Below are 27,829 nucleotides of genomic sequence, written 5' to 3'. Positions count from 1 at the left end.
ACATAAGCTTTGAGAGAGTTTCTAGGCTGTGGTAGAGGGAAGTGGAACCCAGGCAGAGCCTAGTCAAATCCTCAGTTGAGGAGACAGAACTGAATATGGGGAGATGCAGGCAGCTAGAGTTCACAAGACAAAGTACCAGAGAAAATAGGGCTGTACAGAGAAAGAACCTCAGGTATCTGCAGATGAGCCCCTTGAGTATAAAGTGGAGTACTTATCAACGCAAGCCTGTAATGAAACTACCTGATGCTGAGGAAAGAAGCAACCAAAAGGATTGTAGAAAACATTGCCTAGTGCCTACATGGGGCTGAGAGAGTGACTGTTTCCACCAGCAAGACTGAAAACCTCATAATTCACAGAGCATGATGATGAGTTCACAGACGTTTCTTGCCTCACTAGCAGGAAATAACCAGCCCTAGGCTAAACACTGCTCTAGACTCACCTAAAAAATCTTAAAAATAAGACTCTTCAAAATTCCACTTGAAGGTAACTTGGTTGCAGTTTTGTCCCAGAACAAAAGAAAAAAGTATTTATGGAAATATAAAAACAACAGGGTAAAATATTATCACCTATGTAAAGACTCAGGAAAATACAACTTTAATGAGCAGTAAAATCAATAAACTAAAACTAACCTAAAATAGACACAGATGTTAGTATTAGAAAGCAAAGACATTAAAAGTTATTATAGCTGTATTCTATGTTTAAAAAGGTCAGAAGAAACATGGTGAATAAAAGAAAAAAAAAACTCCTAGAGATGAAAACTAAGCTGGATGGGATTAACAGCATATTAGTCATTGTAGAAAAAAAGATCAGTGAATTTGAAGACATGGCAATAGAACCATCTACAATAAAATAGAGTAAAAAATTTAAAGCATCAGTTAACTTAGGGACAACTTTAAGTTGCCTATTATACACATGATTGAGATCTTATATCTTATAAGGAAAGAAGGGGGCTGTGGTAAAATAAATAAATAAAAAATAAAAAGGAAGACATAATGGCTAAAAGTTTTCCACATTTAATGAAAACTATAAAACATAAACCCAAGAATCTCAATGAATAAAAAATTAAGAGGACAAAAAAAAAAGTACCACAAAGTACATCATAATGAAATTGCTGAGAACCAATGATAAAAAGACAATATTAAATGCAGCCAGAAGATAAGGCACATTCCACAGAGGAACAAAGATGAGAATTACTGCAGATTTCTCTTCAGAAACAACGTTAAGGAGAAGCCAGTGAAGCAACATCTTTGAAGCACTGAAAGAAAAACAAACAAACATGTAAACTCAGAATTCTACACCCAGGGAAAATATTTCTCAAAAATAAAGGTGGAGAGAAATCGTATAAAGAACCCTGAGAATGATAATAAATGGGTTAATAATTAAGAGTTTTTTCTTATTATTTAAATCTCTTTAAAAGATACCCCTTTCAACAAAAATAACAATGTGGTATGGGTTCTATAACATATGTGTAATAAAAATGTATGACAATAGCATGAAGACTGGGGAGGAAGACACTGGAAGTATATTATTGTAAGGTTCCTATACTCCACAGGACTTTGTATATACACTTTAAGTAGCATGTGATAAGTTAAAGATGTATACTATAAACCCTAAAGCATACATTTAAAAAAGTTATAATTATTAAGCCAGAAAAAAGATAAAAATGGAATCACAAGTAATAATCTAGAAGAAAGCAAAAAAGAAGAAAATGAACAAAGAACAGAAAGGGCAGATAGAAAACAAATAGAAAGATGATAGACTTAACGCTACCATATCAAAAATCACATTCCATGAAAATGGTTTAAACACTCCGATTAAAAAGCAGATTCTCAAATTTAATTTTAAAAAAGTATGGCCTATATGTCATTTATTAGAAACACAATTTAAACATAAAGAAACAAATAGTTTAAAAGTAAAAGGATAGAAAAAGATATCCCATTCTAATGCTAACTAAAAGAAAGCTGGAGTGACTATACTAATATTCAGGCAAAGCATATTCCAGGGCAAAGAATATTACCAAGAGGAAAGACTGTCATATCATAATGATATGAGTCAGTTCATAAAAAGGGCGTAAAAATCCTAAATGTTGTAGCACCTAGTAGAAGAACTTCAAAATACATGAAGTAAAAATTAAACATTACTTGAGAAGTAGAAAAATATATAAGATTTCAATATCCCTTTCTCAATAATCGATAGAACAAGGAGAGGAGACAGAAAATCAGTAGAAACATAGACTTATGATAGTATCAACCTAATTGACCAAATTTACTTTATAAAAGACTCTACCCTATAGACATTAGAATACAAATTCTTCAAATGCACATAAACCATGTTCTGGGCCATAAAACATGTCTCAATAATTGTAAAAGTCTTGCACTAATTTCAAGTCTTGCAAAATACGTTTTCTAATCACACACACAAAAACCCTAAGTATGAAATAAAAAAAAATATTTCCAAAAAGTTTTCTAATATTTGGTAATTTTAACATATTTCTAAATAAACCATGGGTCAAAGAAGAAATCAAAAGAGAAATTAGCAAGTAATTTGAACTGAATGAAAATGAAAACACAGGTACCACAATTTGTGGAAAACGGTAAAGCAGTACTGGTAGTGGTAGAAAGATATTTATAATATGAAATGTCTGCATTAGAAAAGAAGAAATGTCTTACATCAAATAAACTCAGCTTCTAAAACAAGAAACATATCCCCCCTGCCCCACACACAATAGAGCAAACAAAGTAAGCAAAAAGAAAGAAAAGAAATATCAGAGTAGAAATCAATAAAATAGAAAATAGTAAAATAAGAGAAAAGAATCAGTGAAATCAAAAGTAGTTTCTTTGAAAATAAAAATCAACAAAATTGGCAAACTTCTAGCTAGACTAATTAGTAAAAAGGAGAGAGAAGATACAAATTACCGATCTTAAGAAAGGAAGAGATGACACTACTAAGGTTTTCAGTACATTAAAAGGATAAAGGAATATTATATCAACTTTCTGTTGATAAATTCAATGTCTTAGACAAAATGGAAAGGTTTCTTAAAGAAACAAACAACCAGAACTCACTCAAGATGAAAAAATAATCTGAATAACCCTATTGTATTTTTTAAAACATTTTGAAGTTTAACACCTTCCCATAAAGAAAACTCCAAGACACGATGGCTTCGCTGTTGAATTCTTCCAAACATGTAAAAAAAATAATATCAATTTCACATGAATCTTTCCATAAAATTGAAGAGGAAGAAGGACTCACCATGTCATTTTACATGAAACAGCATTACCCCATTAAAAATCAATCGAACAAACAAAAAACAACAGACATTACAAGAAAACTACAGATCAATATTCCTCATGAACATGATACAAAACAATTTTCTTTAAATTAGCAAATGGAATGGGCTGGAAAAATTTTGCTTGATGAACCAAAATATCAATGCTAATGAGACCACAGAGTAGCATCTATGACTGTATCATGTTGTCAACTACTCCAGTAAAATAGAATTTTTATAACTAAGTTTCTCATTTCCACAAAGTCAAAAAAGCAGTAACTCTTTTTACTCACTAAAGTGACCATGGTTTGGATACAGAGGAAGTATAAAATAGTGTTTAGAGCATAAGATTCTGGAATCAGACTTCATGGGATTGAATTTCAGCTCTACCTCACACTACTTTCATAACTTGAAAACATTACTTAACTTCCCTGTGTATCAGTTTCACTGGCCATAAAATGGAGATAATACTCTCTTTCTCACTGGGATTTTGTGAGGAATAAATGAGTTAAGTCTTGCAAAATATATAGGACAGTGGAGTGCTGCATAGAGAACTCAGTAAGTGCTCACTAAGTCTAGCAAGGAGATGTAGTAGAAATTGAAGAGACCGTATCATGTGAATAGCCATAGAAAACACACATCGAACTGAGTTCTGAAGAATTTGATGCTTGGCGAATATATTAGGAAGAAAGCAAAGGACAAACATACAAAAAGTCATCAGTATAAACAAGCATTTAGAAGCCATAAAGGTTATTGGTATATTCCAGAAACTGAGATTAAGAGAATGTGTGCTGAGTATAGAATATATTTTTCTAGAATGTGAGGAAAACGGAAAAAGGAAAGGGTAAATAACAGAAGTAAAAGCTGGAAGTTGAGACCAGATGATAGAGTCTTATGTGTCATGAGAAAGCAGTACAATCAGATCCTGGTCAAATATCATTGAAGAATTTAACACAAGGAAGTGTCATAGCCAGATATTTTTAAAGATGGTTTTTGGAAAAGTATGGAAAATAGATCTATGAAAAATAAGCTGAAATCAGGAAAACTTGCCAAGAAGTTGTATTAGTTTCCTATTGCTGTTGTAACAAATTACCACACACTTAGTATCTTAAGACAATACAAATATATCTTTCAGTTCTTGGGTTAGAAGTCTGGCACAGTTCTCATTGAAATAATATCAAGGTGTTGACAAGATTGCCTTCCTTCCAGAGGCTCTAGGGTGAATCCATTTCCTTGACTTTCCTAGTGTCTAGAGATCACCTGCTTTATCTGGTTTGTGACCTCTTCCTCTATCTTTAAAGCCAGGGATGGTGGATTGAGTCTTACTCACACCAAATCACTCTGGCCTCTTTTTATGCCTCCCTCTTTTAATTTTAAAGACCCCTGTGGTTAAACTGGATTCACCCTCATAATCCAGGATAATCTCCCTATTTTAAGGTTAACCGATTAGTAATCTTAATTCCACCTAAAAACTTAATTCTCCTTTGCCACATGATGTAGTATAATCAAGGGTTCTGGGGCCTAGGACAGAAACATCCTGGACTGGAGGGTGGGCATTATTCTCCCTACCACAGAAGCTATTACAAAATCTCAGGCAAGACATGGTAAGAGCCTGAACAAAGGCGGTAGTAGTAGAAATAAATGGGAGGAAAGATATTAAAGAGTGCTTTTAGATGCATAATAAAAAGAATACATAGATTCATTTGGGTCGGTTCACAAAGTGTAGAGGACATGAGGGAGAATAGGATATTAAGGGTATCTTCTAGTTGATTAAGTTTTTAAAAGTTGGTAAAAGATGATACCATTAACTCTTATGAATTCAGTTTCCAAAAGTGAATATAAAGTTCCCATAGAATATTAAGGGTTAGATGTCCAAAAGTTTGCTTGAAATTGGTTCTGAAGTTCAGGAAGGCAGTAATGCTAATGACCAAGGTCTGAGCGTCGTCATGTAATATTTGAAGTTTTAGAGCAGCTTGCTGTAAATTACCAAGCACAGTAAAGGCATACATACTCACTCTCAATATTTAGCAGCTTTCATGGGTACTAGCTGGTATTTAATATGAGAAAATAAGATGTATCTTAAAAATAAAATGTAAATGATTTACTGTATCTGCAACTGAATCTTGGCTGGTAGTTTATAAGAGGAGTAATGAGTTATAAATCTAAAGGTGAATTCTTATAGGAGGCATTACCATGCCCAAGGAATGTGGAAATAGTGGCAAGGATCTGTTTCATCCTAAGAAGCAGAAAATGTGACACTAGATGCAAAGCGTGATTTTCCAGCCTCTGGGCTTCATGTTTTGTCTCTCATAGGAACACCTATGAGAATATTCCACTGGAAACCAGGTTTCTGTTTAAGATTTGGGGCATTTCCCCATTTTGTGAGGTTTCAACTATAAATATCTTTCAGAGGGACTGCTGTAGATGGGAAATCTCTGTACCATCCCTTCAATTTTACCATGACCCTAAAAATGCTCTAAAAAATAAAGTCTTTTTAAAAAAGTAAACAGCTGAAGCATAACAACATCATGCCTCAGGATGTTGCTCCCAAAGCCCAATGATTTTAAAAATAAACAATTCACATTATTAATTAAGAAGATATAGGCGGTATGATAACGTTCATATACCAACAATAAGGGTAATTTTCAAAATCTCTTACCAAAAAGACCTGAGGTATTACACAGAGTTTTAAGTCACAGCAATGTACATGGTACACCATAAAAACCATGAGTAATAAAACATCCTGTAACAAAACTGAGACGTTCATTCCATATAAATGGCCAGAGGCTGGGGTAGGAAAGGCAAGATGGAAATGTCCATTTAAATATAGGACCTTAATTAATTTTCTTCTATAGTGGAACCGTAATAACCAAAAATAAGCTCACTGATATAGCTGTGGTGACATGAGTTGGAACACATGGCTTGTACAAAGGTGAATAATAAAAGTGAAGCAAACGAGCAAAAATATATCAAAAGTGACCAAAATTATGTGTTTTCATTGTTAAGAGATATAGGAAAATCCTCATCTGGTGAATTCCAATTCAGCATTTCCTTGATATATCTTTTATAATTTTCACTCTAATTATAATGAAAACCATTTTTCAATATAATTTTGCAATAAAATTTTTTTTTTATTTCTCATTACATAAGAACATGATCTTGTACAGTTACTGAGCAGGCTTACAATTTGTACACTGTATCTTTTCTTTCTTACCATTTAATCTCTTCATAGTCTACAGATGTCAAGAGGTTCAGATTAAGCTTGTTAAAGATCTGCTTCACTCGAACTCACTGATGATTATTTATTTAGCAGTTTTATGTAACCCTGTCATTGATAAGCACTCTATTAATTTGCCGAGGGACAAATCAACACTAGTTATTTTTCTACTGGCTATTAGACTCGGTACTGCTGTTTGTTACAAACCACTTGCCAGTTAATTATAAATTATGGGTCCTCTTTGCCTATATTAATTGATATCTCCTCTGCCTTTGTAATACTAGACAAATAAATTGAAAGCAAGATTTATTAAGCAGTGTTTGTCTTGTTTCTCTTGATTAGTATTCTTTACTTTTTTTAACATCTATACTTGTTTATACAGATTTGACAGACCAATGCATTAGAGAAATAATCTTTGGGGTGTTTTGTAGTAAAGGAAAAAAAAGATTTAATAGGCTTCCTATAAATTTATTCCAAATGACCTGCAATTCATTGTAAGCAATTCCTAAAATGCCTTTTGACTCTCTGCTACAGACTGGTGATGGCAGCTTCTCAATTACACAAAAGCTAATATTTAAATGGTTTAAAAGTGTATGCATGCAGTTGCTATAAGATAAACAAATATGATGCATACAAACTTAAAAGCACATCACTTTACACATGCAATATCCAATGTCTCTTTCCTTTACCTATTGCATATATGTATTTTATATACACATTTTTGCACACATATAGAGCTTTTTCCCTTTATTTTTGCCATTTAAAGAACCTGTAGGTGTACTACACAGTCACAAAACAGTAAGCTATAGACATTTTTAATTTTTAGAAGCATGAATTATAGATGGCACTTGCCACAGGATGTGACCTTTCCATTCTCAATTCAGCCCACAGAGGAGCTGGAGTCAAAATTTAAGCCAAGTAAATAGAAAAAAAAAACATTTTACAAAATAAAATCTTAAATTGTTTGTTCCCTGGACAGTATCAAACATAGAAGAATCGAAAATGTAATGGGAAGGACTACCCGAGACGATCACTGGACTGTATTTTGATTTCAAAGGGCTTCAAAACCTAGCTATCTGCCAAAAAGATCCAGGTCTCTGAAATTCTAATTTTATATAATTTCTCCATTTAATTGACAGTTTTGACCCAAGTAGTCTTTGCGATATCTTGGATTCCTAGTTATTCCCTATCTGACATAAATCCAGCAAATGAATAGTTAGCCCATCGGGGTGGGTGGATTGTTTTCCATTAGTTCTCAGTAGAAAGGAGAGACATATTGGTCAAGCAGATCTATTCCTATTTTCAACTCACACATAATTGAATCCTTTTTCCAATGTATTCATGTTTGACGATTTAAAGACTCCCCAATTAGAATTTAGAGAAAGCCTTTAGAGAAAAATTAGCTAGCTGAGAAAACATGCACTCTGCTAATGTGCTATGAAACTGACCTTGAGCCACTTTTTAATAATGAGATTTCAAGAATCATCTTCTCCTATATACTATGCTACCTTTTGTTAGCTGTTTCTGGACACACCTCCCAATGGATGTCATGAGTGATAGAATTTCTTGATAGCCTTGATTCATTTGATTATGCAGAAAATATGCTATTAATCATCCTTCACCAATTTATTATTTTGTCTGTATATCCTCCATGTTATCCTGCCTACCATCTACCATCTCACTGCTCAAAATCTCTGTTCTTGTGGTCAAACAAGATCCGAAAAAAGATTTAAGTTATTAGTTACAATGTGAAATTATTTTGATTAGCAGTGGATTTGAGTTAACACTAACCTCTAAAATAAATCATTTTTGATTATTCTCATTTCACATATTCACATTTTGAACCCAATTACATAGTTAATCCATTGTTTCCTGAATGGTGGTATATATTTTTTAATGTTTCATACTATTTTACCATAACCCAGGTGTTCTTAACTGGGGGCAACTTTACTCCCCAGAGAACACTTGGCAATATCTAGGGACACTTACAGTTGTTACAAATGGGAGAAGAGACTGCTAACGACATGTAATGGTTAGTGGACAGAGATAATGCTAAACATCTTACTTGCACAGGACAGCCTCCATCGCAAAGAATTACTGGTCCCAAATGTCAATAGGGGAAATGGTGAGAAACCCTATCATAACTCCTCAAAATAAATCCTAACTTTCTTTATCAAAGGGGCATTAATAACTAGAGCTACAGTTTGGGGGGAGCAAGGTTATAAACCTAATCATGACTACATTTTCTCATTTCAGGTGGCCCACTGAGGTTGCCTCACGTGCTCACTGACATGGAAGCCAACAACACTGGGTTTGAAATGTGCACACTTGGGAACTGAAATAAATCCTCTGCGAAGCTTGCCGTGCATTATCTTATAAAAATGTTATCAGAAATACATTCAAGGGAAATATTCGATTCAATTTTATTTAACTTGAAAAGTTGAATTAGGAGTTCTGAGTTGGTTGAGAGTGGGGTGGGTGGAGCTATGAGTTACATCGGCCATTGAGGCAATCTGATCGTGGAGGCAACATGCAGAAGAGGACGCACAGGAGGCTAAAAGGGCATGGAGTAGATTTCAGTGCACCTGGGAAAACAGAAAGATTTACTTTCCTGAGATATAAATCTTTTCATTCAACAATTGTTTACTGACATCCGGTGGGTATAAAGTATCATGTCTTACAATAGTTGTCTTTGAACTTTTTTCCCTCTACTCTAAAAGTATGTTTAGCAAACAGTGATGTATAATGATATATATGTAAATCCACATATTCTTTATTAGAAAAACATAATTTCTCATAAAAATATAAATAGATATTCTATATTATCTAATATCATCTAATGTTCTAATAGTATTAAAAATGATCTTTCTACACCCTCAATGTGCACATCTCACTGCTGCACTAGGAAATACAAATTTAATCCTTTACACCGAACCCCACTAAATGATAGTCTTCTTGAAGCTGGTGATTGTCTTTTTCTTTCTTTTTCCTTTGTGTTACTAGTGCTCACAACAAAACAGGGATTCGATACCTAGTTTATTTAATGGCTAAATGGAATTGGCCTATAAAGAGCTCATTCGGTAGGATGGAATATGATAGGTACACACATAATTATACTACAAGGCAGAATTATGATGTAGTAGTGACTAAGGAAAAAGCAGATTTGCTTTTATCATATACTCTCCCAATATTTATTCTGAAGCCTGGCCGAGAAACCTACAAAATTTCCTTTTATAAATATTTCTCATTCTTAGGCGGTCCTTGGGTTATGACTACATTTCATCTTGTAAAAGTGCTCAATTAAGCTTTACAAGGTCCTATTAATCTGATTCCATACTACATATAAATCTAATGTTAGACTCCACTGGATTTCTACATTTCTCCTGGATCAGAAAGAAAGCATCCATTTAGGAACCACATAAACCCCCTCTCTCTCTCTCAAATGAGTTTCATTTGTTAATTAAGACAGATAGGGTTTTTGATCATCTTCCTTCTTAAACTGATAACTTTTCCAGTCAATCTGTAACCATGGTTGACAGATCTTCAGATACATTTATCCTGTCAAACTTTCAGCCACCATCAGAGCACTTTAAGTTCTTTGGAAAAACTCTGTGTGTCCTTTGGTCCTGTTTTGCTTGTTAGAGTTTATAAACAAGCAGAGTAGGCTAGAAGGTAAGTATGATCTCATTTTGGATGAGCAGGAAATTTTCTGCACAGTGATAAAATAGCAATCACTACCTACTTCTGCAACAAAATTTCACTGACTTATTCATTGGTTTAACTCTCAAGTGTTTTTGTAATTAGGAAATTCCATATTCAATATTCATACTGAAGGGAGTCTAAGTAACTCTTGGATAATTAGTTCTCTATTAACTGAAAATAAGTTGAAAATAACTTTTACTAATAGACAGTTTAGCTTTCTTCCTTACTTTCAGGGATCAAGCCCATTATATATCACATACCCTCTTTCCCTTATTTTCTTTACATTTTTCTGATATTCACAGAGTACCTACTATGTTAAGTTGAAATTCCATAGATTCTACCATTCTTGTGGAAAATTGCTTCCTAAAGATGTCTGAAACCATAGGTATTGTCTAGCCACGAAGCCTTCAGATAAAGTCTCTGCCTTTTCATGTTTTGCTGAATAGGACTACCGATGACAGAACTGTAAAACTGTATCACCAAAACCTAGCTAAGCAAGATCTGCTTATTTACTTAACAAACGTTAATAACTTGAATGCCTGGCACATAGTACACTCTATACAATAATTCTCCAAGAGAAGATATTATTATTATCTCCATCTTAAAGGTAAGAAAACTGAGAAATAAGAGATTAGATATCTTGCCATTGTAGGTCATAAGGTACGTGAAGGAATAGGTATACCAAGGAGCAGAATTTGCACTTCTTTAGAGATAAGCGTAATACTAAATTCATTATTACTTGAAAAAACGGGTCCATTCTAAAAGCCAGTGTACATCTGATGGGGCTTTAGAATTTGATTGCGGAATTCTCTGAAAGGGGCCTGTTTGGGATGTAATTAACATGACAAACAAGGGAAAGACACAAGTTTAGCAAAAAGCTCACTTTGAGTGGATAAATTTCTCTTTTCTCTTTTTTCTTTTTCTTTTTTTTTTTTTTAAATGAGAAAGGCTGGATAAAAGGCACATAAAATAACTGCTGACTGAGTGGAGCTCTTGAGCTAAGAACTTGTGCTGTGAAAATTCTACTTTGTCTAGCAAACACTATCAAAAAGAAACCTTGAAAGAGAAACATTTATTTCTCTCATTTTCTAAAAACAACAACAACCACAACAAAAACCCCAGCTCTGACCCCATGACTTCCCTGCAACGATGAGAGTCACATGTGGTAGGGGGAATAGAGAAGCGGGCTTCCACTCTGTGAACGGGCTCTCTCATTCCCAGGAGCTGAGTTTAACCCCAGACACTAAATGGATGCATGGACAACAGTAACTCAGGCACCTGTGGGTGGCAGTTTCAGATGAACGACTTGACTCCTCTGCACATCAATCAATTCCAAATTCCTCCAACAGTGAAAGCAGGATTTTCATGTCACAGCGTCTCTACACGAAGCCAAATAGAACACATGACTATGTACCCATCCCATCATTTTTCAATCACAGTTACATTCAAGGAAAAATCAAATGGTTACTAGTGTTAATATAATGTGGGGGAGATTACATTGCTTCAAAGGGGCTATAGTTCAGTGATAGAGACCATGGTGTAAAACAGGGCTCTGGTGTAGAACAGAACCTTCTTCAAATGGTAATTGCAATCTATTGGCTGTGTAATATCGGGTAATTTTACCTCTCTGAGCAACTGCTTTTACTTTTGTAAACGAAATGTATTCTAATCTCTTGGGATTTGAGGATTAAATGAGACAACAAAGTAGCACATTACTTGGCATATAGTGGATGATGAAAAAAATGTGAATTTTATTATTGCATTAGTCCAGATCTTCTGTGAAACAGATGCCAAGATGGGATTCCATGTGCAAGAAATTTATTAGAAGAAACACCTGTGAAAGAAAATGGAGGGAGAGGCAGGAGAGGCTGGGAGAATCTTCGGTTTCCAAGTGAAGGACAGCAGGAAGGAAGAGATTCAGCAGAAGTATTTTAAACTGCCGTGCATTTATTTCCAAGGAAAGTCTGGCAGGGCCATCATGCAGTCCTTTAGGCAAATTTGCCCCATCGGAGCATCCTGAATCTCTTAGGAATAGGCCTGACTAATAACGATACCGGGCTTACTCACGGGCTGGAAGCAGCAGGTGGGAAGCACAGACCCACAAGGTGTTGGATTGCTAATGCAGCAGTTGAGGCCCTGGGTCAGTTTTGTTCCTTGCAGTCACAAAGGCCTGTTCTCAGGGCGACTGGTGTTATTCAATGCAAATCCTTGGCAAACTACATATTATTACTTTAGTAAAGGCCAAAGGGGGCCAAAAAAATAGAATGATAATGCACATTTGTTTTAAAAATGGAAATGAAGTCACAGGGATGCAAAAGGATCCTATTTCAAATTCTAAGGTGATCCTTCCTCTGATTAAAAGCAAGTTGTTAAAGCAAACAATGTAAAAAGTTGTTTAATCAATTCTTTCCTACTTAGAGGTGACTTTCATGAACATCTAAATCCTGGATTTCCTTAAATGTATTCTTTTTTATTCTTTCCTTTTTCTTCTTTTTTTCTTCAGATTACATGGTTAAGTGTTTTTTAGTTTCTGGTTTTGCACCTCTCTGAGGATATGATGAGAGCCAGTGATCTCCAGCACTCCTAAAATGCACATACATCCATGCAAAATGAGGGGTATAATTCCAGAATGTTTGTGGACCCTCTCACACCCATCTGTGCAAGGCTCGATAGCATTGAAACAGTGCTTAAATTGATTAAACCATTTTAACCTACATAATTTTAAACTATCTTACAATTCTTAGACTATATTCTTCTGTAGATTAAGACAACCGACCGTAATGATGTCTTGTTTTTTGAGTCCAAAGTCTCAGTACACACCAATGCATCACTTATTCAAGCTATACTGAATGGAGACACCCTATATGAATATATACTTAAATACATAAACCAGGCACTTCTCTGGGTGAAGAGTTCTTTCTTATTCTTTTGTTTCTCTATTCAAGATGTCCAGTTTAAGTAAATTCAATTATATTTTAAAGTTCTTTTAATATATATTTCAATTTACTATTACACTACACTATAAATGTCTGTTACTGCACATTTGGCTTTCTTTTCCTTAGTTGAATGTTTGTGTTTCAAACCCCTATCCCCACTCTTGGTAGATAAACACATTTCCTCTTGCTTTCCTATATCTCATCAATGCATCAATCTTCTCGGAAAAAAATTATAAATTAGATGAACAAAATTGGGGGAAAAAGAAGGCAGATGCCAATGAAAATTCGGTCACCCTCCAAATTCACTTGAGCCTAGATTCTCAGGCAGAAGCTGTGTGAAATACAACATTCACCACATAACTGGTGTTGGACCCCATACAATACCTGTGCGTGAGGGGGTGAATTAATTATTTTGCAGGGAGCCTACTATTTTTCTAGCAGTGGATGCCTCCAATTACTCAGTCTCCAAAGTGCCTGCCCAGCCTTGCCGCCTTAACTCTTCGTTTTCTTTCTTTCAGGGGTTAGAGCCAAGACTTCAACCTGGCGTGTTTTTTTTTTTTTTACCCATCCCCCCCCCCCACACACACTAAAGAACATGGTAAATGATGACAGAGGTCTGGAAGAATATATTTCCTCCAAAGCTGGTGACCAATTAGTTGCTTGCCACTGACTGTCATTTCACTGCTATGAGTGCTGTGTTCTTGTAGCTTGGTGATAGACACACTGTTTATTTTCCACTTTACAATCTTTGCCAATACTCCGAGTCCCACACAGCTGCCTTTAATGCTGCTCTTCTAGATAGCTTGTGACAGGGGAAAAGATAAAAGGTATGTGTGGGTGGCAAAATGGCAACCCTGAGCAAACTTATCTAGGGTGCAAAGTAAAGAGAAGAGTTGTTTTACTCCCTCACCTTTTATATTAATGCTTCTAAATGAAATTGTAGAAAACGCCAAGTCCATGAGGTTAACGCTCAAAGACATAAGTAGTGTGGCTAAAGACGCGAGGTTATTAAGCTGTTGACAATACGAGAATCCGACACATTCGCCGCTGGTTCGGTAATTGTCTTTCATCTAGGAGCAACGTCCCCTCTCCCCCACCCAACTTTTATGATTCATCATATTTATTTTTTGTTTCCTCAAGCAACATCTTTTATTAGTTGCACACCCACTGCAGAAATTAAATTTCTGCAAGAGAACAACAAAGCAGTTGATTATTATTATTGAGAATCTGGTACAACATCGAGTGAAATAAAATCTATAAGGCATTAAAATGACAGATTAGGCAAGAGCTGTATTCATTTACAAGTGTTAGAACATCATGCTAATGCCTCACGAGCACAACATAAAATGAAAATCAACTCTTTCATGCTGCTTTACGAACGAACCAATGCTGCGAAGCTCCCAGGAACAGAAGCCAGAGTCTCTGTTAAAGAGGCACTGTCCTTTTGTAGTGTGCTCATAGGTTCATCCTTGACAAAACACAAATAAAAACACTCCTCTTATATGCACAGCCAGAAGCACTCCATGCTTATCCTTTGGTCATCCCAAACTAAACACTGCTAATCCCGTAAGATTTAAAGCATTCATATGCACCTCATTGTTTTTTAATGGAGAGTAACACTTCGCTTATTAGGCAACCTTCACTTTTTATATCACATCCAGAAACCAAAGAAAAAGCAGAGAAAAAAGGGCCCCTGGAATCAGCAATTCAGGGTTATTATTCCACACAATAAAGTCCCCCAAATTTATACGTACTTTAATCACTCAGGGCCTATTAACTCTCATTTTAGAAATTATATTTATGCTTTTGTATCATGTGTTATATTTTAAGGCAGATCAGAAGAAGCAAATTACAAGAATGGTAGGAACTATGAGGCAGAAACTTCTAAAATATAGAGTTATCCTGATGAGAGACACAAAAAGTATTGACAGAGTGTCTCAAATAATCTTCAAGGCCACCTCACCTGAGGATATCTTTGTAAAAGAACAGAACAAATAAGTTCTGTTGATAATATTGACACAGCATCCAAAAAAAAAAAAAAACCTGAATGAGTTTCTTCTTTCTCTTTACTTCCTGAGAGGGAAGACAGTTTATAGGAAATTCCATCAAAATAGTTAAAATATTAAAAAAGGTAAGTGTTTAGATAAGGATATCTAAGTTTCACATATGCAGGATAATTTACTTTCTGACGATATTGAATTTAAAAATGTGCTGCTCATATAATTTATACAGATGAATTTGTATATCCCAGAATAAATACATAATATACAAATGTATTTTACTAATTATATGTGAATAATCCCTATGCTGGATAAACAAATAATACAATTTTTTATTAGTAAACTTTTGGATATTTGTTTCAGATTGATTTAGTATTTAATTCTCAGGAGGCAACAGCAGATGTCAGAGCTTTCTTTCCTTGAATCAGAGATAAAGAATATTGAAAAGTCTAATTTCTTGGGTTCTATTACGGGTAGCATTTAAATAATGAGGATCACTAAAGAAACCCTGTTTGTAGAGCTTTTCTTAATACAGTAGTCAGCAGTAAGTAGCACAGTAGAGGGGTCTCCAGCTCTCATCAGTAAGGTCTCAGACACCATTTGTGTGCTGTACTCTTTCCCCCAGTTGCACTCATGAGATACTCTAACACTCATGTGCCACGCACAACTCCTAGTGCACCTGTGATATATCCGACATTCAAAACAGCACATTGGAATATAAGTGAGTGAGAATGGAAACCTGATTTGCTTTAATTTGTGAAAATTTAGAAAGATGAGTTATGGGAAATATTGTTACTTTTGCTATTAATAACAAATTCTTCATGGCATATCTTGGTCATTGAGTTGAGGATAAATGATGAGGAAGAAGGAGAATGTGGCCAGTGGCAGGAGACAAGTAAGTCTTCCGGTCCTAGTTGTGTGATCTTGGGCAACCCATTTTCACATCTAGGGCCTTAGGATCCTGTAATGATGGGATTGTGATAGAGTTCCAGCCTTAGACACCACACTAGGTGTTGTGAAGGCTAATTAAGACCATATGATGTAGGAAGAGCACCGTATGAAAATAAGGTTGTATTCATGTTAAATAAAGGGCTATGGTTTTTCATAGTTTTCATATCAAATATTTTCTCTTATGGCCGGGCCTATAACTCCAGAACTCTAACAAACTCTCCTCACTTTGAAGAAAAGAACAAAACTGGGAATGCCTTGTACCTGTGCATTCAGTATCCTTGGAATTAATAATGCAATAAATCCTACATGGCGAGGCAAAAATGAACTGGCCAATGATTGTTAGATCATAGATTTTAGAGCCAGAACAGTAGTCTGACCAACACAGGCTAAGTGCAATGGCTGGAAATGTGAAGGCACATCAATATGGGAGGTACATACAGATTTCAGGCATATGGTTGAAATGAATGAATTAATAAAGAATCAGCAATCTCCTGAAGTAGATAGAAGAAAAAAATAAATATTTAAAAAAAAGAGAAAGCACACATAAATTTGAGCTCTGGCCTTCTCCCCACTGACTGTCTGCTAATTTCTTGAACTTCACCCAGGCTGTGTATCCAACAGACCACATGATGATTGCTAAATTGCTCAATGACCACAAGCTACAACCATGAGGAAAATATTCATGAAAATTAACATCCCATTTAATACTTACCACGTTTCCAGCCAACGCTTTGTGTACCAGAAAGTCCTCGAACTGGCTCCAAAACTTTTCAATTCCTGACAAATGCACTGGCCCCTCTCCAAGGAGCTGGGCAGCAATCTGTGCTTTATGCTGGTGCATGGTTTCAGCAGTACTGCTGGTGGGATAGCCAGGGGATGGAGGCGTTCTTCTCAAGGAAGAAAAATCTGAGGACCAGTGCTCTTGGGGACTCACCCAGGAACCAAAAACTGTCTCAACACAGCAGAGGGCAGGCTCTTAACTGCTTCCAATTTTATCAAAATGAATGGTATAAAATAAAAACTGGAACATAGAAACAGTAACACATACCTAATTAATTTTCTTTTCATCAGAAGAAAATATTCAGGTTTTCTTTTTAGAGTATAAGGGTATCCTTGAGAATAAAGTTTCTAAAATATGACCCTTTAGGACTTTCTTAAAAGCGAGCAGATTAATAAAATTAGTCTTGTTATAAGCTTGTTCATACCTCTTGGCTGTTGGTCTTTCCTACATTCCTCAGATCGTGTACATTTGCCAATAGCTTTAAAAAAGTGTCTTTATGCCACTAAAGTTACGTTGGTGTGACCCATATCTATAGATGTAGCCACTACATGCCCACCTCCTCCTTCCATTAGCACGTACTTTCTTCCCTTAGCTATGCCATGAAAATATAGTTACTTGCATCAAATATTTTTGAAATTTGTTTACATACATGTTCTCATGGAAAAGTTGGTTTTCAGTAAAGGCTGAATATATTCAAGATCTATTTAATCAAAGGCCTGATTTCCTTCGGGCTACATTATATTTTCTGAAATATTAGTTTTGCATGAATGATTATTTTCAATGATTCTATCATAAAGTGTGGGCTGGTGTCCTAATGCTCTTCACTAGTCAGGAGTTTAGTATATACAGTGTATTTACCTCATATATATGATGATGGGGATGACGATCATGATGCAATAACTTGTGCTTTAAATCTTACCGAAGCAGGCACAATAACATCTATATTTGGAAAGTAAAAAAAAGTCTAACCAGTGTCGAAAGTAGGCTATTCTAGCTACTCACTGTCCTTTCCCCTCAAAAAAAGAAAATCCAGCATGACAGAAATATAAGAAGACCCAAGGAGAAGCAGAACTATTTCGTCACTGCCTCTGGAGTTAAGAACGTTAAGACTGGCCAAGTTACATCCTCGTGGGCGCTCATCCAACAGACTAGATAATTTCCAAGGTCTCGTTCATCACTAAATTCCAAGGTTAAGATAATCTTTTCTTTATCTAAACAAACAAACAAAAATCTCAGGAATGTCCAGAAATACCACATTTGGACCACTGGCCCGGAAAATACTGTGGCTTTGTTTATATGCTACCGACACTGAAAACATCTAGATGTCGAATGTTAAAACATTTGAATGACTGGCTGAATTTTCCACTTAAACTTTTTCTTTTTTGAGTTGTTGGTGTTTAGATTGGCTCTGAAAATGTCACCATGAGTTTCTTAGTCTTTTTCAGATGCTCATGTGCTCTTTTTTAGACTGCTAAAAAATGTTTAGGAAAAAAAAGGACTGTCCGAGTGGCCTCTGTGTGATCTCACAGTGATGGCAAACCTCAGAGCGGGAGGCCTTTTGGGAGCCCATCGGTACCATGTACCGATGACTCACCAGGTTTCGTGCTAGTGGAGCACCATTTTTAAAAGAGGCACAGAAGACAACCATGATGTTCAGGTAAGCATGCCTCAAATATTCCAATTATGTAAATTAAGTAACAAATAGTGTTCTGAATCATCGTCCAAACATGCATTAGAAATACCATAAAATCAACATTAAATTCTCACGACGAGTTGTTTTTGATGTATCCAAATGCTTGGTTTGATGTGCTTTGGAAACGTGGATTCATTTGGTGATCTTCAGGGCATGCTGCAAGAACTTTCCAGAGAGATACAAAGGAGAGATGAATGAGCGATGGATTGTTATAAGATGTTCTGATGAATCTAGATTATTGACAATAAGAAGCTGTCTCAGCAATGTAAATAATTAAATCAAAGATAAATTTAGCTCTGGTCAAAGAAAATGTTTGAATTTGTGGCACCTCCCTTTCCCTTTAATTGGTTTTAATGGATTCTCGACTTTGTCTATTACTAGCCTAAAGCTACGGGGCCTACTGGCTCAGATTATTTGTAAAGCTAGCCCTTTATCCCCTGTGTAAAGAAGTGATACAATAACATGGTTAAAACTTGTACTCTTGAGACAAAAAGACTCAACTTCTGATCTTGTTACTTGTTTCTGTGACTTTAGGCAATTCACAAAAGTCTCAGTACTTCAGTTTTTTCACCTGTAAAATGGATTAACAATTTCTATAGCATAATGCTCGATTAAAGCTTAAATGATATGTTTTGTTAAACATGGTACTTTGCAGGTAGGAAATGATTACTATGTGGTAGGCATTTAAGTTATTATCACTATACATAGGCTTTATCTTATAGTTGCCTTTCAAATTGTTAAGGCACTGTGGACGGTTAAGTTACAGGTTAATTATAACCAAATCAAGTTTGGATAGAAATAAATGACTTAGATTCATATTCATGTGGCATTTCTGCACATGGTAGCTGAGAATAGAGGAAACCAAAACAGAGGCCCAGCACTTTGGTTTGAAGATTAGCTCTCAGTCCCCAGGGGAAATAATGATGTCAAGGACTCCTAAACCTGGTTTCTTGAGTCACAAAAGCATCAACCAAGTGTGATGGGGAAGCAGAAAAAGGAGTGGGCGTGTTACTAGCTGAACTCAGGCATTTGGTCAAACCCAGATCAGACCATTGTGCACAAAAAGTCAGTATGAGAGCAATGTGAGGTTTAGAAAAACAGGATAAATAGAATGCCTTCCCCTTTCTAGGAAAGCTCCTGAAATCATTCTGTAGTAGATGGCTCTTTGTTTAAAATAGCCAGTTAGTGGGTCTTTTTTAGTTATGCAAAAGTAGATACCTGTATGAAGTGTGAAATGGGAAAAAGCAGTGTTCAATTGCTGTGCAGAACAATTGTCTAGGGATTTTCAGTTTTCCTCTGGTAGACTGGGAGGATGAGAGTGAGAGGGAAGATTGAAAATCTGAGGGGAGAACAGAAGCAATAAAAAGGTTACAATAGGAAGAACAAGACCCAGTGGAATGGCCCAAGGTTGAGTCCTAGGGAAGACTAGGCCACATTTGCAATGAGGATATTTAAAAACCTATATGAGCAGAAATGTTGCATGGTCAATATAAAGTTATTTTCTTTGCTATAACCCCTCTCTACTATTGGAAACCATCATAAATGCATATTATGTGAAATAACTCATTTTTTGTGGTACCTGAGGGAATGAAGATAGTACTCGTACATGCAGGTGAGCGATGTGGAGAGAGTTCAGAGAAAGCAAGAACTCAGAGTGAACGAAGTCTGGGAGAATACAGCTTTTCCCGTTCACTCTCAAGTCTCCAGAAACTGTGGGAAAATCTATATCATGGGGGTTGGAGCCCTTTATTTTTATTTTAATGAAAAGAGTGACACAGGATTGCTGGGAGATATTCGTGGGTCTCCAAGTTGTCTGTTAGGATGAGGGTAGGAAGAGGTGTCGCAGGAGGACATCTGTCACTCATTGTACAGGTTACTGTGTAGGTGTCCTGATGTCAGGTCAAAGGTAAGAGGTCTTTGGAAAGGTTCAAGTTCTTAGGAAAAAAAGACCAATTTAAAAAAAGAAAGAAAAGAAAAAAGAAAAAAGGAAATGATTTCAAGAGTGTTCTAAACAAGCCTAGAGCAGATACATAGTAGACCTCAATTTTAATATGGATGATTATCTCAGCCATTTCCTGATGTCAAATGCATTCCTTTACTGAACAGTTGGGATCCACCTACCATACCATGAGGACCCTGCCATGTCAGAAGCTGAGTAACAAAGTGGAGAGGGTGTGGGCTTTCAGAGACTGAAACCTGAATTTGGATTCTGATTTTGTCACTTCCTGGCTGCGTAAATTTGGGGACACACACACACACACACACACACACACACAGTGGGCCTTGATTTGTCTGTATGTAAAATGGGAAGAATACTCTTCATAATGCAATAATGCAGGGTCCAGTGAGATCTGGCACAAACCATGTGCTTAATACAGAATAGCTGGGATAATTTTTTTTCCCCCCACCAATGCCATTCTAACCTACCTCGTGCACAGAGCCTCTTACTAGCTGCTGTAGACATATGCCCTGGGCCTTTAGTCAGCTTGAGTGAGCTAGCAATCAAAACACATCCACCAACCCCAGGGTCTTGGAGGAACAGAAATTAACCATATTTTGTATATGTAGCAGATTTTCATTGCTTATCTTTGCTTTGGATTTTCTTAAAAAAAAAAAAAAGAAGTCATTTATAATTCCAGCAAAAGCTACCAAACATCACTGTTTGCTATATAATTTTAAAATACAAAACAATTTATCATATTTATCATATAAAAGAACTATAAACTTTAGTTTGGAAAAAAATAAGCTAAGTACAAAGGGGGGAAAAAGCAGTTAAGGGCACACAACACTTAAAATAAAACTTTAGAAATGGAAGCGTAGGAGGGCTTTTTTAAAACGTCATTTTATTTAGTAATTCCTTGAGAAAATTAATGATCCGAACTTGTAGAAATGTTAGCACTTTTTCTGACACTTTCCCATACATTCTCAGAGAATGTGTGCTGTCAAAGTTGGATGTTACAACGAGAACATGCTGTGAGAAATAATGCGCCAAATGTGCCTGCCAGAGGAAAGCACATCCCCTTAGGGGCTCGGACTCGGGAACCATCTGATGGCCACTCTGAGGACACAGATTAGGAGCCCCAAGGTGGCCTTTGAGCAGGGCAAGGGTCGGCAGGGGAAAAGGTCACACTGGCCACTTGCAATACAATTACAGACGCTGGCGCTGCTCACTGGGTGAGGAGGAGGCGGACACACTGCTGGTCTCATTTGTGCTTCCTTACTGGACCCAGAGTCACTCTTCCCAGCGTGACGGCAGTGACTGACTGAGCCAAGGTGAGGAGCCCGAGGTCTGGAGGCAAAAGAGTCACTGCGGTACAGCGAGAACCCTGTGGGCCACAGATCCAGCCCGTGCCACAGAGGGACTTGGCGAGCGCTGGCTTTCCAGTGCTGGGAGGGTGTGCTGAGACCTCGAGTGCAGAAGCGAGGCCTGGAGCTGCCACGCACATGCTGCGGAGTAACACGCGGAGCGGGGCATGAGTACGGCTGTTTCAGTAATCATTAGAGCAACTATTATATTCCATCTGACTAATGGTGCCCAATTTTTGTCTGATGATTTTTGGAGAATTCTTATGTTAAAATATAATAAGCTCAAGCAGGAGCTTTTTACAGTGTAACATGGCTCAGATGATGTTGTCAAACACCATTACTGCACTGATGTGCTCGTTATCTCCACAGGGCATACGATTATTAGGTTGGACCATATGAAATTGCCATTTCTCTAGATCTCCTATGGTCAAATTTTATATAGCTCATTTAATACTTGTTGGTTTGCTAATGTCTGTCTCCCATTCTAGAACGTAAGCTTTGTGAGAGTAGGGACTTTGCTGTGTTCACCGTGGTGTCCCTGGAGCTTGGAACAGTGTTGAAACATAGTAGGCATTCAAAATATTCACTGAATGAATGAATAAGTGACTTCTACTGATACTTTATGAAAATCTATTTTGTGCCTGGCACTGCGGTAAGAATGGGAGATATAATTTTGAAAAGGGCAGCCTTAAAGAGTTTTGAGTTCTCCTGGGAGAAAGAGACTTAAATCAGCAGTTACTACATAGCAGATACATGCATGACAATGGGGAACGCAGGATGCAAGCAGAGCATGTAAGTGGGTAGCTGGCCTGGATTTGGCTGCTGGAGGAGGAGGCCAAAGAGGGCTGCGGTGTGGGTTCCCAGTCAAAAAACAAAATCTATATTGACATCTGAAGAGAAAATGAGAATTAGGCAGATGAGAAGCAGTAATAGTTGTAAAAACATAACCAGATTTCTGATGTCAGACATGCTCACATATGGCTTCACAGAAAAGCAGGCTTTAGCTATCAACCCATGAAGTTGACTGAATGTGCCAAAGCAAGCCTTTTAGTTCTTATTACCTGAGAGATTATTTGGACCTTCAATCTCTGTAAAACGAGAATAAACCAAAGGCATGGGAAATGGTACACAGGCAAAAGAATTGATATTAAGGCCAACAAGACTGGGAGTGTCATCCTAGGAAAAAGCATGTTTTCCCTCTCGCTTCTTATTTACATTGCATCTACAGGTAATAGAAACTAGTGTTTGACCTATTGTGTGTCTGTTTGCTATCTTTACATTTCATGACTCTTCTCTGCCTATTTCTGAGTTCAATGAGAAAATCATCATCACTACTGCCAGCATTTGTTCTAGCAAATGCATTAAATAGGTAGAATCCCATCTCCGGGTGGGGGGAAGTTCATAATCCGCCATGGCTCACATAGCCGACATTGTCTAGGAGTCTAAGATAGGATTTCAGGCTCCATCACTGTAAAGAAAGCACAACCTTGCATATCTTGAGGTTACACAAAGAGGACCCCCTAGAACATGAAACAAAGGAGAAACTCATGGGAGAATGAAACACTTTACTGTGTATACCCCGAATGCAGACTATTTCTCCCCAGACTTCAATTTTTGCTCTTCTCCTCATCCCTCCCCTCTTTCGGGCAGTCAGGGGGAAAGACCACATCATTTTTGGTTTCAAATCACCAAACTGTTTCCTCATCTTGGCTACCCCAGCCTGGCAAGAAAAAGAGCTACTACCTCACAACCTCACTTTGCTACCAAGCCCTTCCTTCCTTGGAATGGCATCCAACATTATAAAAAGCAGATTCTTCACAGAACAGCTTCAGACCCGACTGAGCCTCTGGGAACGGAATGCTACAAATTGTGGTGCTTCTATTGTATGAGCAATTCAATGGGCATTTCATTTCCAGTCAAAATCCAAACTAGTTAAAGTCAGTCTGTACAAGCTGCCTTGCTGAGAAACAGCAGCTTGCATTAAAATTACAATTATATTGTTTTGCCATGTCAGAAGCAAAGGTTAAAATCATATCTTGGCTGGACATTGTTTCTATAATATTGGCCCTCTGCAAAGCTGTCGTGCGGATGAGCCCAGAAATGATGTGAAATATTTCTAATACAAATTTTATTTTTATGTGAAACTATTCAAATGCTGCTGTACAACATGAACTACCTGAACCAAATCAAATCCTCAGGTCAATTCCTTCTTCCGAGTGCTCCTTAGATAACAAAGTCTTGTTCTGCGAATCTGTTCAATATATTAAAGTTGATTCACTCGGACAGTGTGTAAGATATAATACATTAATCTGGGCCATTTCAATTTCTGAGGCTGGGACTATAAAACTGGTGTGCTGCATATCTAATTTTTTTTGAATACCTGATTTATGCATTCCTCTGATGCCGAGTGTCGATGGTATGGTGGATGCGGCTGCTACATTAACAACGGGCTGCATCAGCACTCAAATCTTATCTTGTTAAATCAGACAAATGTAGCTCAATGAAAAGGAAGGAATAAATGTCTGGGGTGGTTGAAAGGAGTGAATTTTAATCCTGTTTGTTAGGGGACTTTCATGGTTTGCACTAGATGACTAGGTTGTGTGTGTGTGTGGGGGGTTCCCCTGAGACTTTGGGCACTATGATTTATATTTACATGTGATATATATAATGTACATGGAACACACATATGAAAATATACGCCTTGTGCAAATTAGAACACACCCTTACAGCAGATAGATTTCTGAAAGATACAATGTCTATATTTTACAGATGCTGTAAAATCTCTATTAGATAGACAATTTGTAAAAATGGGTCCTTTTTTAATATTTCCATTACAAGTATAAAAACTGCTCCTTTGTGCATAATTCTCTATATTTTTTCATCAAAAAGAAGTTACCATGAAGGCTAAATACCAGAAGGATGGAATAGCTTATCACAATCATCATAAATATGTTTTCAGGAACTTTTGTATTACACTGAATACTACTACTGTTCCATAGACAGACAATATTAATTCTCATTGAAGGAAAATGTTCCCCTGTTTGCACAATCAATAACACCTTTAGAAATTATCTTTGTGCCATACAACAAAAAAGTTTCATACAGGCATTTAGCACAGAAGGCCAAGACATTTAAATAAACAAAATATACTTTAGAAATAAATTCACAGAGAGGATCCTGGACTGCTAAACTCTAATTTAAATCTCCTTCTCTTAAAATATCCATGTTGTTCAGCTTCAGAAAACAGAAGTCAATCAAAATCCTTTATTTACCCAAGAAAACATGGGAGTACCATTGTACAGTTGTGAAAATGCATCCCTATTAAAATGCAAGCATCACGAAATAGAACAATTACAGAAGGGGCCAAGTTGGAGCTGGAATTATTTAATTGCCTCAAAGATGAACTTGCCTGCTCAGTGACACTTTGGAAACATATTACTTAAACATAAATCGGTTGTGCTTTCATTGGTTTCTCCCCTTCCTGGATGTTTAATTATAGAAGGTGCATGCATCAAAGGTGAAAGGGGGAGGGAATCTTGTAAACAATAGATATACTCACACTCCCTCTTTCTTGTGTGTTTTAGAACTCTAATGGCTCAAGTCCCCTATCTGTGACTGACTGACTATCAGTTACAGTGATCAGAGTTGTGATGTGCAAACATTAAGAACTGCAGCTGATTAAAACATACAACCAAATGGACTGGGGCAAAACTTTCCCATGGGTTTTAGAAATATGGAATGTTATTGCTAGGAGGGATCAGAGACAGCCTCTTGCCAAATCCAGTCATTTTGTGAATAAAGACATTGAGGCCAAGAATGTAAAATGCCCTGGCCAAGGTCAAAGCCAGGACCAGACCCAAGTCATCTGATATTCAGTCCATTGATTTTTGATTGCACCATATAGCCAAAGCTTCCCACATCTCATGCAACCCTCACTCCCAAGAATAGCCTGGAGCCAGAGCCCCTTCCTCTTACACAAATCAATATTCCCTAGACTTCTCATTAGCACTAAAATTTGGACTAGATGTTTCTGAAAATGTCATGGAGTCTCAGCTCACGTGAGCCTTATCTTAATAGTAGCAAATTGTAAGTCATATTTGGGCAAGATTCAGCAATTAAAAATTTGAAATTATTTCACTCTTAATAAAATAAAAGTATTTTCATTATCTTCATTAAAGGACTCAAAAATTGGCTTTAATTTGATAAGATTAAACAATTTCTCTAAAAGAATCAATAAAAATTTCAGCAGCAGGTCCTGCCAGCAGAATGGGTTCCAGGAGTATGAGTGGTGGTGACACCTGGTTCAGAGAGAGGACAGCGGAATGATGGACGTCCCGGGGCAGAGATAACACATGCTCCTGCTCTGTGCTCAGTGACAAAAGACCCCTCTTGTGCGTGAACACGTGATAGAGTGTGTAGAACAGGTGAAAAAGTGACTTTCAGGATGGAAAACAAAACAGCCCTCAAGCTAGTCATTCAAGGTGTTTCACTGAAAGGCTCTACCTGGATCCCCACATTCCTGAAAATAGAAAGAGGGCCCAACTTTGCTGAGTGATAGCTCACTCAGCAAGAAAAGCCTTGGTCCCTGCAACAGCTGTACTCAGGGGACCATTGGTGGCACAACAGGGAGGTACTAGGGCTATAAGTATAGTCTGCAGCTATAAGGGACCTCAGCCACTTCCAAAACATTGTCTTTTCTGAGAGAAGTTTTGGGTCCTAGAAATGGACAACACTAGAGGGAAGTGTAGACGGGGTGAAGGCAGAGTGGACACATTCATGGGGGCATTCCGATTACTGGAAGGAAGGAGAGACCTGACGCTTGAATTAGGACTTCATTAGTACACGTGGGATGCTGCAGATGTATTAAGAACAAATAATATGAGATCCAGGCCTCACTAGATGCTTGAATTTATGTCAAAGTAGCTCCATTACATGTGTGTCCCCCAGGGTCAGACTGCATTAGCTGGTTTCCTCATTCCTCATTCCATACGTGATGAACCAAAGAGTCAATGGAGTGTACTTCAAAACTGTCTCTATAAAACATATTTTTAGTGCCCAAAGAACTTAGGTTCAGTTTAAATGTGTATGCACACGTGCACATTGCACATGTGTGTGATGTGTGATGAAGAGGAGCGAATAAAACATGAAATGTCTCTAAGGTCACAGAACACTGACCTCATCGGCGGGGCTAATTTGATTGTGCGGGAACAATAGCACTGCACTCCTCTGCCAGCGAAGTGCATGCTAATTATGCGATTTGCCCTTGATAAGACCTTGGTGGGTCATTCAGCAGTTGTGATCTGTCACTGACTTCTAATCATGTATTATCGTCTGGGTGAGTCAGAATGGGACCCTAAGCTTTCTGTCTTTACAGCAATGTGGCACTCTAATTACCTTATGCCAAGTGGATATGCGGCGACTGAATTAAGTGATCAGTGCGATTGCCTTCAAAATCTTCCCTTTCTCCTTTGTGTTGCTTCACGGCAATTTACATTTTAAGATGCCTCGAAGCTTTTGGTGTGACTGAAAATGCCACTCTAAAAATAATTATTTTATTTTTAATTTAAGGAGGATAATATTAAATTCAAGCCATCCTAGCATCGTACCTTCTTTCTGTGGCACAAAACCAGACGCTACAATAAGAATCCTGTGAGCAAACTTGTTGAAAGGCATCATATTGGGAGCCTGGCTTTTGCTTTCAAAAAATAAACAGAATAAAGCAGAGTAGGAGTGGTTTGGAGTGTGGAGAGACCCTGCAGAGTGAGAGGACTTTGCAAGACCTGTAAGTTTTTACTGTATTAATAATTTGCACTCAATGAGCAGACCTTGACATTAACTGTTATTTTCTGCTTTTAAACAGTGTCTGGAGTCCACCAAAGGGATATATATGCTACAGAAAAAATAAAAATAAATAAATAAAACCCAGGGAATAAAATCTCACCACAAAATATTCATTAACTAGGATAAAGATAAACTGA

The 27,829-nt window shown here is 37.0% G+C and overlaps 1 protein-coding gene across 18 annotated transcripts in view; it reads right to left on the bottom strand.

Annotated features, from left to right (window-relative positions):
- LOC107500100 overlaps positions 1-27,829 on the bottom strand; it is a 523,620-nt gene that overhangs the window by 145,975 nt on the left and 349,816 nt on the right. For 2 of the 18 annotated variants that reach the window (XR_004952075.1, XR_004952076.1), the window contains one exon: positions 16,784-18,710. The exons of 12 other annotated variants lie outside the window; for them this stretch is intronic. Coding sequence is in view for 1 of the 6 variants with exons in the window: in XM_036224751.1 (XP_036080644.1) it covers positions 21,749-21,992 (244 nt within the window). In the remaining 5 variants the exon portion in view is untranslated. Of the gene's footprint in view, positions 1-5,812; positions 11,564-16,783; positions 19,885-21,270; positions 21,993-27,829 lie in introns of those variants that run through there. 4 more of the 18 variants (XR_004952074.1, XR_004952073.1, XR_004952072.1 and 1 more) reach the window with 4 other exon arrangements.

The sequence above is a fragment of the Rousettus aegyptiacus genome, unplaced genomic scaffold, assembly GCF_014176215.1.
Source record: "Rousettus aegyptiacus isolate mRouAeg1 unplaced genomic scaffold, mRouAeg1.p scaffold_m13_p_7, whole genome shotgun sequence".
Lineage (NCBI taxonomy): Eukaryota > Metazoa > Chordata > Mammalia > Chiroptera > Pteropodidae > Rousettus > Rousettus aegyptiacus.
The sequence above is the reverse complement of the archived record's forward strand: the minus strand, read 5'-3'. Positions and strand labels throughout refer to the sequence as shown.